This window comes from Cibotium barometz, chromosome 3 (assembly GCF_041138505.1).
Source record: "Cibotium barometz isolate CiBa-2024 chromosome 3, ASM4113850v1, whole genome shotgun sequence".
Taxonomy (NCBI): domain Eukaryota; kingdom Viridiplantae; phylum Streptophyta; class Polypodiopsida; order Cyatheales; family Cibotiaceae; genus Cibotium; species Cibotium barometz.
The window spans coordinates 29263233-29278636 of NC_141048.1; the positions used below are offsets into that span (position 1 = coordinate 29263233).

Here is a 15404-nt window from a genome sequence, read left to right on the forward strand (position 1 = left end):
CACCATACAGCCTGTGTGCCGAGGGATGAGGCGATGTCGATGCCTTGAAGCGAGCACTGATTGATGGAACTATTGCGGCGTGTGATCCACCGTGTCTGATCAAATTCCCTACCTAGAAATTGAACTTGCTTCAGAGTTTGAAATATCTGGTCTCACATCTTGCCGTGCTAAGTTTGGTCCCCCTCAGTAGAAAAGATTTTGGGTGCTTATTCATTGTACCACTCCTTATGCTTAGATAACATTTTAATCTTAATGCATCGTACCACCCCTAATGCATTTTTATCTTTGAAAAAGAAGGGATCAAAGAAAAAAATTCTGCGTTAACTCAGGTTACAATTTTGACTCACCACGGTTGCTTATCCATTGTCATTTGTTATTTGCTATTTTGTTGAATAGAGAGGGTGCAGAGTGGAAAGCATGCCGAAGAAATCCAGCGAGACCGCTGCATGGAAGAAGAGTGCGGATTTGCCATGGCGACAGAAGCCGCCGGAGAAGGAGATGTTTGAGCACGCCAAGCTGAGGGCCACTAACGAGCCCGGGCAGGGCCCCACCATGTACCTGCCGCCTGACCGCGCGCGCGAGAATCCGCGGGAGCGCGTGCGTGATCAGCTGCGCCGCCGCCGCATGCAGGAGAGAGACGGCTTCGAAATCGACCCCCGCCTCAAGTTCGCCTTCCGCAAGAATTTCCAGGTTTGGTCTTCCACACACACACACACACACACACACACACACAAACACACAGCGGCACACCTCTCTAAAACATAAAAAAGAAAAAAAGAAAAAGAAAAAACAGATTGGCAACCCTTCGTTTTTGTTTTAGGTTTAGTGGTTACTTTTTAGAGATACATCCATGCTCGTCCCTCTATTGCCATCGTTGTTCTTGTATCACAGACGGTGATGATAAGCGTTTTAACTTCATATGAAGAATGGGAAGGCAATGCAAACAGGGGAACTGAAATCAAGAGAGTTTGAGAAAGGAATGTAAAACCCCCAGGAGGCAAGAGCTGTGGTGCCAAAGGGGTTGGGCAGCCGGTTTTGTTGCCAGACATGGGGAGTTGGAGGGAGTGCTCAATCTTTTGTGTGTGTGTGTGTGTGTGTGAGAGAGAGAGAGAGAGAGAGAGAGAGAGAGAGAGATTTTACTAACGTGTGCTACAGACCCCATGGGTCTACAAGACAAAAAAGTGTTACATGTGTTCTGTTAGACGGGCTGCAATGGCTGTGATATTTCACACACAACCACACTCATGAGAGTGGGTTCACACATAGGTAAGACCTTGATTCCCAACATAGAGTCCCGAGGAGGTAGTAATGCCTACCATTCAAGTATGTCTCTCCAGATCCAGTACGTAGGAAGATGAGAATAGTATTGGCATCTAGGATCATACATATGCAGCTATGGAGGATGAAAGATATCCATGATAGGTGTATAGGAGTTGAGTGCAAGTAGAGAGATAAGATGGAAGCTCAAGCCATGACAATGGTGCGAGAGAGAGAGAGAGAGAGGGAGAGAGCACAATGGAGAGAGATTCCACGATACAATGATAATGAATTATGGTAATACTTCCATTGTGTAAATTGCTTTTATAGGTATCAAGCCTCACCTTTTGACTTAGACCTTAACAAGGGATGTTCACACGGGGCGTTCACACTAATAGTCACACTACTAGACTCCAAAAATATCCAACAAACCTCCCTTTGGATTGAAGATCTAAGAGAAAGACCTTTAGTATGATGATTTGGGCTCTTAGATTGCAATCATGTGACACAAAAGAACACAATGATGCCAACACCTGAAATTCTCATGTCAAGCCTGATACAAGAGCTTCACCATACATAATGCCTACATTAGTTTGTGCATAGACAACCCCCGTGGTCTAAGTAGGGAAAGGAGCCAAGCCTTTTATAGAAACAAGGCTTACGAAAAGAAATCCAAAAGATTCAGATTTTGGGAGACATTTCGAGGAGAGAACCCATGACTACAAAATATTCAAATTTCTGCCCGCGGGAAAGGGGGGGGTGGATCCTGAGGCAGAGAATCTTTGACTAAAATAGAAAAGGACTAGAACTTTAGGAAGAAGAGTCTCCCCTCGATGCCAATGAAGATCCTTTTGTGTTGGCATTTCCAAGATTGTGACACTTAATGGTCAAGTGTGGGAAGTGTACTTGCAAAGAACATATGTCTTGTGATGGTCTTTGCAATGCGGATGGTTACAATCTTTCTAGGTGTAATTGCTGATGGGCGGGCACCCAAGTGTGGACGCTCGGTGATCGGCCAAGAGTCTATCAAAGGGTGGCCAAGGTCAGTCAGTTAGTTAGAGTCTCGCGAGTCTTTGCGAGAGCTCTGCGGTCAGGAGCCTGGACCTAGTGTAGACGTGCACTTGCTTCATGCAACCGAGGTCGGCAGCAATCTCGAGGCCCACGAGGGTAGCTTCGTGGCGGTATGGGACGTCATGGAGTAGAGATTGGTTGGTGCGTCTTGCTAGTTAGCTTAGCTTGTGGTTTGGTGGGGATAGCCAAGACTTGTGGGTTTTGCCCACGGTTGTCATGGTTGAGTGGTTAGTCAGGCCTGCACTCCCTTCACGTTGTTTGGCTTTGTTTTGCAGGTTTTGAGTTGTGTTTCAGGATTGCTCTATGAGGAGATCCTTGGGGATTTGATAGTGGTATCAGAGCATGCCTCGAAGAGTGTGCAAGTTGGTAGATAGAGAAGAAAGAGGTCAAAGAAAGAGGTACGAGTTCGAGATACTGTTGTTTTTTTTCTTAGAATTCAGTGTATAATTTTTGTATGCATCGTTGGAACCCGAGTGGGTTGTGGTCTTGGAAACGGATCGATAGCTTGTGTACAATTGTTTTTCTTTGGCAAAGCGTGGGCTTCTAGCAGCACATCTCCTCGAGTTCTCTTGCACCATCTCTTGCTTGCAAGATGTTGTCCCCGAGACCGTCGACGGCGATCTTTTTGAAGATTTTGTGACTTAATCTGATTTTCAGAAATTTAAAGCTACTTTCGACGCTTCTTTCACGGAGCATCAGAGACACAGGTCGCCGTGTAGATGCAGACTTTGCAAAATTCCATCTCTTTATTGACCACTAGCTTGTGTACTCTCTCGGTACTTGGGGGCGGGCAAAAGTAGCGTACCAAGGAGATTGTGGACACGTGGCTACATAAGTGGCAGGTCCACTTCCAATTTCATCTATATTGCGATGACAAAAAGATTCAATTGGCAGCAGGTTTCCTCTCGGGCAAGGCTTTGCTTTGGTGGAAAGAACTCAAATCTAAACCACCAACCTGGGCGCAGTTTGAAGAAGTCTTCAAGAAAGAGTTCCTCAAGGAGGAGGATGTCTATGACATAGTTGCTTAGTTTGCTAGTTTGACCAGGACCTTCAGAACCTCACTTATGAGGTCTACCTCCAGAAATTTAGAGACTTGTAGATGAAAGCTATGAAGATGGATTCTACAACTCTTTTGGGTTTCTTTGTAGTAGGATTACCCGACTCGTATCGTTTACAGGTCAAGAATAATAAGTGCAAAACTTTGGATGAGGCCATTCACTATGTACGCATTTATGATGATACGATGGTCTCTTCCAAAACCAAGCCCGTAACCGAGCAGGGGAACAAGCACAAAAGGAAGTTCTCTGCACTGATGACTAGCACGTTAGAAAGAAACTCTTCGGACCAACCTTCGAAGAATTCTATTTCGACTCTAGCAAAGAAAAACCGGCTTCTCAAGGCTTTGAAGCTCAAGAAGGAGGGACATTGCTTCATCTGCTAAGAAAAAGGATACATGCATAACGAGTGCCCGAAGAAGAAGGGTGCTAAGACCAATGCAAGACCCAAGACGAAGGCAACCAACCAGTTGTCTTTGACAGGTACTTTCTCGCTCTAGTTCATGTTCTGATTGTTTGTTCAACTCTAAGGTTTTTGGTTTGCACAATCTTCTCCGAGTTTATGGAGGAGTGAATGGCCATAGAATCCGCATTCTTTTGGACCCGGGAAGCTCACACAACTTTGTTAATTACAAACTTGTGTAGAAATTGGGTCTGGACACGACGCCCAAGGACTAGTCGATTTCGCTTGTAGCACTCAACAGGCTAGTCAACCCCTTTTGTAGCTCCCAAAGCTAGCCGACTTCTTCTGTCGGCTGGTCCAACTCTTCAAAAACAGCAAGTATGCAAGTCAGCTGTCTCGAAGCGCTCACTGTAGCAAATCAACTTCTCCCATATGAACATATGGGCAAGTATGCAAGTCGGCTGTCCCAAAGGGCTCCCAAAAGCAAGTCGACTTTAAAAAAAAACAGCAAGTATGCAAGTCGGCTGTTCCAAAGGGCTCATTGTAGCAAATCGGCTTCTCCTATATGAACATATGGGCTGGTCACCTTGCATACATGGGTCACCAGAGAGAGAAAACTCCACGATTAATTCCACGAACTATTCGCTTTCTCCTCCACGTAAGTTTCTATTTCAATTTGCATGAGATAGAGGTGGTAGGTGGAACATACGTGGGCACATCCATAATTTGGGCCTCGGTCACTTTAATAAATTGTCCACTCACTTATTATCATGTGTGAACCTGCAAGCCTTATAAATTCAAAGGTTAGAGTAAAAACATTAAATAAATGAATACATCATACTTACCACTTGTTCACATGCAACAAAACATGTCAGAAGACTGTAATATACAGCGGAAGTCTTTGTATTGGAAGATCCTGTCACACAAATGCTCACACCGTCTTCTATATCCTGAGTTTCGTGAGTTTAGCAATCCACTTTAATACTTTAAACTTTAAAGAGATGAGAGAGAGATATATGAGAACTGTACACTAGATTGGATCTCGAATTACCCACTGAAGGGCCCCCTATCCCGATAACGAGATAGTATTTGCTTTATTACTTTAGAGAGAATGACTATGGACTGTAGATAAGCCAAACGCAAGATCTCTGAGGATCGGAAGCCTGGCTGAACTGTACACAGCTGTAGAAACACCTCAATGAACTGATCTTGAGCCTATGCACTCTTCCCAAGGGCATGAGGAAAGGCTGCACACCTGAGGCTGAGAAAGGACTGCGGTGGACTGTTCTAAGCTATGTAACTATGCTGTAAATGCTTATGAATGATATGTTACCTTCACCATGACTGTTGCATGTATGGATGATGCACAGAAGGCAGAATACTGTTGTAGAACTGATGTTGGACTGAAACGCAGATTGTAGGGCTGAAACGCACTGCTGTATGGCTGTAGATCTGCAAACGCAGGATTGGAGGGGACTGAACAGCTGCTGGCCAAGGTAGATGCATAAATGCAGATGTAAACTGCTGTCTTGGGCCTGTGGAGGTACTGTATGGCTGTGCCTATGATCTGTAGGGACTGCTGAATTGAAGAATGATCTACTGAACTGCTGCGTTGAGGTACAAGGACTGCTGTACTGCTGTGTTGGACTGCCAGGGCTAACTGAAGCAAAAAACGCAGGTTCTCAAGAGAAGCAAACGCAGAAGCTCCAAGGGCTGGATGAGACTATGGTTACAAGCGGGGATGCTCCTGGGGCTGAGGATATGAGGCGCGTGGATTCTGAGGACTGAATGGTATTCTAAGCACTGAGCAAGCCTATTTATACTAGTTAGGGGTTGGTCAAGTTGGCTGCTCATAACTTTAATAAACTTTATGTTTATAAATGACATTAAACGCTAAATAAATACCATAAAATATGGAAAAAATACCAAATAAATCCTAGTAAATTCCCTAAGGCATTTGGGATGTTCTAAATGATGCACAGGCATATAAATGCATATTATGGAGGATGCAGAGTGCTTTCTGATGCAAACCCTAAGGCTTCTACTGACTCTACATGCATGAATGATTCTCTCCAAGTGGGTTAAGGGACTTGACTGACTGACTGACTGACCCGCTAAGGTTGAGGAATGACCTACATAGCTCGTGCCTGACTTATCCTAGACTGAGGATGTACAATGGGGTCACGTCATACGACAAATCTCATCCTACTAGGTTCTAATAATGTACAAATGTTGCACTGCATGATGAGCCAGTTTGTCACCATGCACTGAGTGCAGAGTGCATGTGACAAAGACAGGGCAACCTTCAGGGCTCACTAACGGGTATCCCCGCTCAGTAAGTGGCACGTCATGGCGGGCAAACACACGAAGACAAGTCACACGAAAATAGTTTCAGGCATGCAGAGATGGATGCACATGCACATGTAATGGACGAAATCTCTCTTTCATGAAACTTGTACAAGACATTCTGGTCGAGGATGAATCTGGCGCGGCAGAATGTGGAAACCCTAGCCTTCCGATGGAGTGACAGTCCCATAGGCAAGACGCGATACAAACATGGGTCCTTCCATGGAGTGACAGTCCCATGGACAAGATACCATCTTGGCCATACACGGGTGGCACGATACAGGCTCCCATCCATATGACTGATAGAACGCACAACGGAAGATGGAAAGTGGAAACTCAGGAGAGAGAGAGAGAGAGATGGAGAGGAAACACAGGTGTATATGTCATGTGCATAGTGTGTATCTACCGTGTGCTACACGCACACAAGACTAGCTTTGAGGATTGGGGAAGCTTGGAGCTAGGCAGGTTGATTGGCGAGCTGAGTTAGGGATAGACTAACGGGCAGGCATCCAAGTATGGACGGGCGGGCGCCCAAGTGTGGACGCTCGATGACCGGCCAAGAGCCCATAAAAGAGTGGCCAAGGTTAGTCATTAGTCATATAGAGTCTCGCGTGTCTTTGTGAGAGCTCTATGGTCAGGAGCTTGGATATAGTGCAGACGTGCACCTGCTTTATGCAGCCGAGGCCGGCAGCAGTCTCGAGGCCCACAAGGGTAGCTTCGTGGCGGTATGGGACGTCACGAGGTAGAGATTGGTGAGTACGTCCATCTAGTTAGCTCAACTCGTGGCTCGGTGGGGACAGCCAAGACTTGTGGGCTTGCCCACGGCTGTCAAGGTTGGGAGGGAGTTAGGCTTGCACCCCCGTCATGTTTGTTTGGTTTGTTTGCAGGTTTCGAGTCTTGTACCAGGAGTGTTCTACTAGGAGATCCTATGGGGATTTGACAATGGTATCAGAGCAAGCCTCGTGAACGAGCAAGTCGGTAGGTAGAGAAGATGAGGTCAAAGAAAAGGTATGAGTTCGAGAAGCTTGGTGTTTTTTGTGTGCATATTGTTGTTTTTTCAATTTCAGTATGTTTCTTTGCATCGTTGGAACCCATGTTAGGGATTATGGTCTTGTATGGGTTGTTTGCTTTGCAAGACGAAAGGTTGGATGTGTACATCAACTGTATGAACAGTTTGAAGAGAGAGAAGAAGAAAAAGCCAGTTGGTTGTTGTTTGTGAGAGAGAGAGAGAGAGAGAGAGAGAGAGAGAGAGAGAGAGAAGTGACGCCTGGGTGGTGGTAGCGCAGCCCGTACATGCCAAGAAGCTTTTATGCGAAGCCAGGGCAGGTGGATAATGTTGGGTTTTATGCTGTGTATGCACCCAAAGGAGTGCTAGTGATCATCAGTAGGTTACTGGGGCACTTTTTACTTCAGTTAGTGGAGGTTTTTTCCCCCAGTTTAGTTCAGTTTCACTTATATGCAGTTTATAAGTGTTTTGGTCCACCCGGCACATTTATGGCCGGACATGTGAACACTTATCCTTAAGGGTCACTATCATGTGGCTATTGTACTTGATTTTTCTATCATTGAAGCATATTGGAAGTCGTGTATCCTCTCTCTGGTTTTCCACGCTTGCTTGAACCTGTGTAAACCCTAACCCTAACCCTCATTGTCTTCAATTGGTATCAGAGCATTGAAGCTCTACACAGCCCTGCCCGTACACTGCCAAGCCTTTGCTGCATCTGCCCGTACAGCATACGTACATTCAGTCTGCGCTGCCTGCATCGCCGTCAGTAGCTGTACCAGCCCGTACAGTCAAGCGCAGCCACCTACATCACCTGTGCGCCGTCAGGTAACCTCTGCGCCTGCTGCCCGTACCTGGTCGCCTTCAGTCGGGTACTGCAAGTCGTCGCCTACAACTACTGTAGAGCGCCGCCTTCAGCCCGTGTACCTGTGCGCCACCTGCAAGACGCCGCCTGCAGCCCCAGTCAGCGCTATTCAGCCCGTGTACCTGTGCGCCACCTGCAAGACGCCGCCTGCAGCCCCAGTCAGCGCTAATCGTCACCTGCACAGAGAAACGTGGAGCTTTAAGTGCTGTGTACCTGGCGACTGCACCTGGCGACTGTACAAACACTTACCTGACGTGTACCTGCTCGCCCAACACAGAACTGTACCTGCCCGTACAGTAAACGCTACCTGCACAGTACTTCCACCTACATCAGCCTGTGAAGTACAGTCATTTGTACTTGCACTCTGGTGATCAGTACCTGCAGAAATACCACAACCTACACAGTCATTCAGTGGTAAGTATTAAAATTCAGTTTTTGGGCATTTTTATTTTCTCTGTGAAAAATATACAGGCACAACAGGCAGATTTTCTAGCAAGAAAATATACAGGTTTTTTTGCACAGTTTGGGTGCAACAAATTTGGGCATTTTTGGGGCATTTTGGCATTGTGTACGCCATTTGCTGCTCTATTCAGTCATTGGTGCATTGAGCTGCACATTCAGAGGATTGAGAGTGCAGGCAGATTTGGGTGAACTGTATTCAGTGGAGTACAGTTGTTATCAGGGTTTTTGCTATTGTTTTTTTTGGTAAACAGGTACAACATTGTGCGTAAAGCATAATGGCAAATCAACAGCAAAGTGATGTATTCACATATTTGTCTAAGGAAGACAAATTGGATGGCACGAACTACTCCTTGTGGAGTTTTATGCTGAAAAATGTGCTTGTGGCAAAAGGTCTTTGGGATTTTGTTAGTGGTGATGAACCACGTCCAGGTCCATTGGCTCCAGAGACTCCTCCCCAAGGGGGTGCTCGTGGACGAGGACAACAGGTACAGGCTCCAGGACAGCCATTGCCTGTTCAGAGAACAAATGCTCAAAAGACATGGGATGCCAGGGATGCACAAGCTTTGTCACTCATTGCATTGTCAGTTCAGAGGTCCATTATACCTCATATTCGTTCAGCTGGCTCTTCACAGAATGCATGGGTGACTTTGGAGCAGATGTATGCTGCTCGTAATGAGGCTAGGATCTCATTTTTGAAAAGAGAGCTGGAAAATTAGAAAATGAATGAAGGAGATGATATGTCTAGCCACTTAAACAAGCTGCAGGATTTGAGAGAGCAACTCATCAATGTGGATGAGATTATTCCTGAGACACAGCTTGTGTCCACCATCTTGCACTCTTTGCCAAGATCCTACTTGGCTTTCCATACCTCTTTGAACCTCAGCATGAGGAATGCTGTTGAACCCCTCAAGTATCAGGAACTTGTTGCTCTCTTACTACAAGAGGAGCAAATGAGGAAAAATATGAATATGAACACAAATGCTGAACAAGCATTTACTACAGGTCAAAAGGGGAAAGGGAAATCTCAGCCAAAGAGTGCAAATCAAAATTCAGGTGATGGTGGTTCTTCACAGGATACCAAGAAAGGTGATGGACAGCCCAAGAAGAAGGGCAAATGTCATTACTGTAAGAAGCCAGGTCACTACATCACGGAATGTAGGAAGAGGATTACCAAAGAGAAGGCAAAGGAAGCTGGGATGTCTGTTAATGATGCTCCTAAAGCTCCTCCAGAGACTGCTTCTTTTGTTGAGGACAGGGATTACTGTTTTTTTACATGCAGCTATGATGCCTCTTGGTCTTCACAGGCACTCAGTTTGACAGAGCATGCATGTACTTGGTATTTTGATAGTGGTGCCTCAAAGCATATCACATCTCGCAGGGATTTGTTTAGTCATGTTGGCCCTGCCCCTGTTGGCAAAACTGTTCAGTGTGCCAACAATGCTTCATATCCAGTTTGTGGCATTGGGGAGATTCAGCTTACAGCCATTGATGGCTCCATTCTCCGCCTTACAGATGCCTTATATGTACCAGGGATAAAGAAGAATTTGTTGTCCATTTCTTCTTTAGCACATTGTGGAATGCAGGTCTACTTTGATGATGATAAATGCATGGTCAGAGACAAAGCAAATGCCTTGACCTTGATGCTTACTGGTACATTATGTCATGGACTTTATGAGTTGGATGCATTTCAGCCAGTGGATCAGTCTGCTTATCATGCATTCACTCTTACTCCAGCTATGGTTGATGCGGAGTTATGGCATGCTCGCATGGGGCATGTAAATTTTGGTAGTCTTATGCTTATGCAACGACATAATATGTTTACAGATCTACCTCTCATGGAGAAGCCTCCAGATCACATTTGTGAAGGATGTATTTTGGGAAAAATGCACAGGTTTTCCTTCCCACGTGATCAGGCTCTAAGAGCAACTGCAAAGTTGCAACTTATACACAGTGATCTTTGTGGTCCCATGCAGACGAAGTCATTAGGTGGTTGCTTTTATTTTGCAACATTTATTGATGACTTCTCTTGTATATGCTGGGTCTATCCTTTCACACAGAAATCACAGGTATATGATGCATTTTTGGCCTTTGTAGCACTTGCTGAGACAGAGTCAGGATGCAAGGTGAAGACTCTCCGTTCTGACCGAGGGGGGGAATATATGTCACATGTGCTGAATTCCTTTCTTGGGAGTAGAGGTATAAAACATCAGTATACTACTCCTTACACTCCACAGTAGAATGGGGTTGCAGAAAGGAAAAATCGGTCACTCATGGAGATGGCCAGATGTATGCTAAAGGCAAAAAGACTACCACATATCTTTTGGGTGGAAGCAGTAATGTGTGCTTGTCATATTTTAAATCGATGTCCCACAAAGGCATTGGTTTCTATTACTCCTTTTGAGGCTTGGCATGGCCGCAAGCCTTCTGTATCGCGTTTTCGTATCTTTGGGTGTCTTGCATATGCACACATACCCAAAGAGTTGAGGAGGAAGCTTGATGATAAAGCCACAAAATGCATTTTTGTTGGGTATAGCCGCGAGAGCAAGGGCTACAGGTTATATGACCCACTATCCAGGAAGATATTCATTAGTAGGGATGTGATTTTTGATGAAAAATCAGAAATATCCATGGCTGGTTATGAGGCAAATCAGGCTGAAAATGATGTGTTTGAAGGTCTACTACCCATGGAGTTTCATTCTACAGTTGGTGATCCAACTCATGAGGGTACTGGACAGCCAGCAAATGATGTAGGTGGTGCAGAAATTCAGCAGCCAAATGAGCCAGAAGCTGAACCAAATATGGGACAGCAGGCACCACAGGTCAGACATATACCTAGATGGTATTTGAGGACATTACAGGACAGCCATTTAGAGGGTCCTCTTGCTGGTCGTACTCGTAGGGAGACAAGGACCAATGAGCATGCACACATCATGGATTTGAATCTGGTTATGGCAGCCAGTTTACAGGATGATGATGAGCCTGATTCATTTGTGGATGCACGAGATAATGTGCATTGGAACAAAGGCATGCAGGATGAGATTGATTCTATTAAAAAGAATCAAACATGGGATTTGGTTGATCTGCCCAAAGGCAAGAAAGCCATTGGTACTAAATGGGTCTATAAGTTGAAAAGACATGCAGATGGATCCATTGACAGGTACAAAGCCCGTCTAGTTGCAAAGGGCTATGCACAGAAGAAGGGCATTGATTATGAGGAGACATTTGCTCCTACATCCCGTATGTCGACACTTAGGTGTGTCATTGCATTGGCTGCACATCGTGGTTGGGTTGTTCACTAGTTGGACATAAAGACTGCATTCCTACATGGGGACCTCGAGGAGGAAGTTTATGTATTTCAGCCCATGGGATTTGCAGAACATGGTCATGAGGGGAAAGTATGCAGGCTGAAAAAGGCCTTGTATGGTTTGAAACAAGCTCCACGAGCTTGGTATGCAAAAATAGATGCTTTTCTACTCACTCAGGGATTTGTGAACAGTCCATCAGAGGCCACTTTGTATGTGAAGAAAGAAGAGACAGATCTGCTGGTCATCAGTCTTTATGTGGATGATCTCTTGCTCATGGGATCAAATGATGACAAAATTGCAGCTTTTAAGGAGATACTGCAACAGACATTTGACATGTCTGACTTGGGCCTTGTACATTACTATTTGGGCATACAGTTTGTGCAGGATAACAGAGGCATTGGGTTGTTGCAATCACGTTATGTTGCTAAACTTCTGGAGAAGTTTAAATTTCAGGATTGCAAGCCTATTAGTACTCCTATGGAGCCTGGGATGAAACTGTCACTACAAGATGATAGTGTTTCCTTTGATGCCACTACATATGCTCAGGCTGTTGGGTGCCTCATTTACTTGTGTAATACAAGGCCAGATATTCAGTATGCAGTCTCTCAGTTGAGCAGATTCATGCGCAGCCCACGGTTGTCACATTGGCAAGCTGTGAAGCGTGTATTCCGTTATTTGCAGGGTACCTCGTCTCTTGGTTTGCTTTATCCTGAGGGGGGTGACATGCAGTTACATGCTTACAGTGATTCAGATTGGGCTGGTGACTTTGATACCAGACATTCCACTAGTGGAAATTGTTTCTTCCTTGGCGCTTCATGCATTTCTTGGCTAAGCAAGAAACAGACCACAGTGGCCACTTCGTCTTGTGAGGCAGAGTACAGAGCAGCCTACACTACTACTGTTGAGTGTGTTTGGCTGCGTCGTCTTATGACTGATATGGATATTTCAGTGGAGGAGCCTACACCTATCTATACTGATAGTCAGAGTGCCATTGCTGTGGCCAGGAATCCTGTGTTTCATGCTCGCACGAAACACATTGAGATTCACTATCATTTTGTTCGGGAGAGACTCCAGGCGGGAGATATCAGTCTGATCTACTGTCCTACAGATCAGAATGTGGCAGACATCTTCACCAAGGCATTACCACGTCCGAAATTTGAAGCATTCCGCAATGCTTTGAATTTGTTTCCTTTTGGTGGATGATGTACAGTGATCACATATCACTCCAGGGGGGTTTGTTGGGTTTTATGCTGTGTATGCACCCAGAGGAGTGCTAGTGATCATCAGTAGGTTACTGGGGCACTTTTTACTTCAGTTAGTGGAGGTTTTTTCCCCCAGTTTAGTTCAGTTTCACTTATATGCAGTTTATAAGTGTTTTGGTCCACCCGGCACATTTATGGCCGGACATGTGAACACTTATCCTTAAGGGTCACTATCATGTGGCTATTGTACTTGATTTTTCTATCATTGAAGCATATTGGAAGTCGTGTATCCTCTCTCTGGTTTTCCACGCTTGCTTGAACCTGTGTAAACCCTAACCCTAACCCTCATTGTCTTCAGATAACTGCAGTCGCTGGCGGTTGGTATACACAGGCAGGCGGGCGGGTGGGCCAGTGCTCGTAGGCAGGCAGACTGTATGCAAGCGATCGGGCTGCTTTGCGCAGCCAGGCGCGGGCGGCTAATCTTCGCAGGTAGACGGGCTGGTACATACTGTCCGGTGGTACACAGAGGCAAGCAAGCGGCACACACATATAGGCAGGTTTGCGCATAGCGGCACTCCAAGCACTCTAGTCGGTGCTTGCAAGTGAGCGCAAAGAGCAGTCGATGGGTGGCGCTAAGATTTCGCCGGGTAAAAAAAAGCTTTTGATATTTTTAGCTTTCGTTAAAAAAAAAAACCCACGCCACGTTACCTTGCTTTCGTTTTTGCTGAACGTTAGTGGAAGGGTTTAAAAACCCAAGTATTGCTTTATAAGTGTTTTTTTTTCTTTTTTTAAAAGAAAACAGAATATATATAAATATAAATAAATATATAAATATATAAATATTTTAAATAAAAAAAACACAAAAGCAAAAGCTAAGTAAGCTTTTGGGGAAGCCTATAAATTTCCCTTAAGCGGGCTTCTTGCCACGCATCTCTCAAACTCTCAAGCTCTCAAGTTGTCTAGCACTCTTATTTGTGCAAGATCAACTTTTTCTCTCACCTTGCTCTCTTCAAGATGTCGACCTAAGAATCCGAGTTGGAGCCCTTTCTCGAACGTGAAGACCTGCCGGCTACGGAAGCCGCCGATGCCGATATTTTCGACGATTATGTTTCAAAATTAGATTTCCAAGAGTTTAAAGTTGCTCTCAAAGCTTCTTCCTCGGAACATCAAGCACAAATTTCCGCGCAGATGCATGCTTTACAAAACTGCATCTCTTTGTTGACCAGTACCCTATCTACTCTTTCGGGTATGGATACCTTGGCATTTGCTTTAGGCCCCAATATTACTCCGGAACAGTTTGGGGGCAAGCAAAAGCAACGTACCAAGGAGATAGTGGACACTTGGCTACATAAGTGGCAAGTCCATTTTTAGTTTCATCCATATGACGATGGAAAAAAGATCCAATTAGCAGTAGGTTTCCTCTTAAGCAAAGCTTTGCTTTGGTGGAAGGAACATAACCCTAAACCAACGACTTGGGCACAGTTCGAAGACGTCTTCAAGAAAGAATTCCTCAGGAAGGAGGATGACTATGATGATGTTGCCCGGTTTACTACATTGACCATGACCTCGCAGAACCTCACTTATGAGGTCTCTCTCCAAAAATTTAGAGACTTGCAGATGAAAGCTACGAAGATGGATTCCACAACTCTTTTGGGTTTCTTCGTAGCCGGTTTACCCGACTCATACCGTTTACAGGTTAAAAACAACAAATGCAAAACTTTGGACGAAGCCATTCATTCCGCTCGTATCTACGATGATACAATGGTCTCTTCCAAGTCTAAACCCGTTATCGAGCAGGGGAACAAGCACAAAAGGGAGTTCTCCGCACCAATGGCTAGCACGACTAAAGGAAAGTCTTCGGACCAACCTTCGAAGAATTCAACTTCAACACTAGCGAAGAAGAAACGTCTCCTTAAGGCTTTGAGGCTCAAGAAGGAGGGACGTTACTTGCAAAGAAAAAGGACATGCGTAACAAGTGCCTGAAGCAAAAGGGTGCAAAGACCAACGCAGGACCCAAGCCAAAGGCAGCTAACCAGTTGTCTTTGACAGGTACGTCAATTACTGTACTTTCTCGCTCTAGTATATATTTTGATTGTTTGTTCAACTCTAAAGTTTTTGGCTTTCATGATCTTCTCCAAGTTTATGGAGAAGTGAATGGCCATAGAATCCACATTCTTCTAGACCTTGGCAGCTCACACAACTTTGTTAATTACAAACTTGTGCAGAAATTGGGTCTTGACACAACACCCAACGACATACCTATGAGGTACGCCTACCTGCGGGTCGGCAAGTATGGGATCAAAAGGTGGAGACGCTCCGATCTGGATTCAGGACTACAAAGATACTCTGGAATGCTATATTATGCACCTAGAACATGTAGACTTGTTATTAGGGATTGAGTGGTTTAAGACTCTTCAAGTCCAGATAGATTGGTC

General features: G+C 45.1%; 1 protein-coding gene across 1 annotated transcript in view; it reads left to right on the plus strand.

Moving 5' to 3' along the window:
• The first annotated feature begins 364 nt into the window (after nucleotides 1-364).
• LOC147639911 (zinc finger/BTB domain protein) overlaps nucleotides 365-15404 on the plus strand; it is a 58651-nt gene continuing 43611 nt past the window's right edge. Inside the window, exon 1 of the mRNA XM_086775261.1 lies at nucleotides 365-690. Within this exon, the coding sequence (XP_086631387.1) occupies nucleotides 418-690 (273 nt within the window). The 5' untranslated portion in view covers nucleotides 365-417. The remainder of the gene's footprint in view (nucleotides 691-15404) is intronic.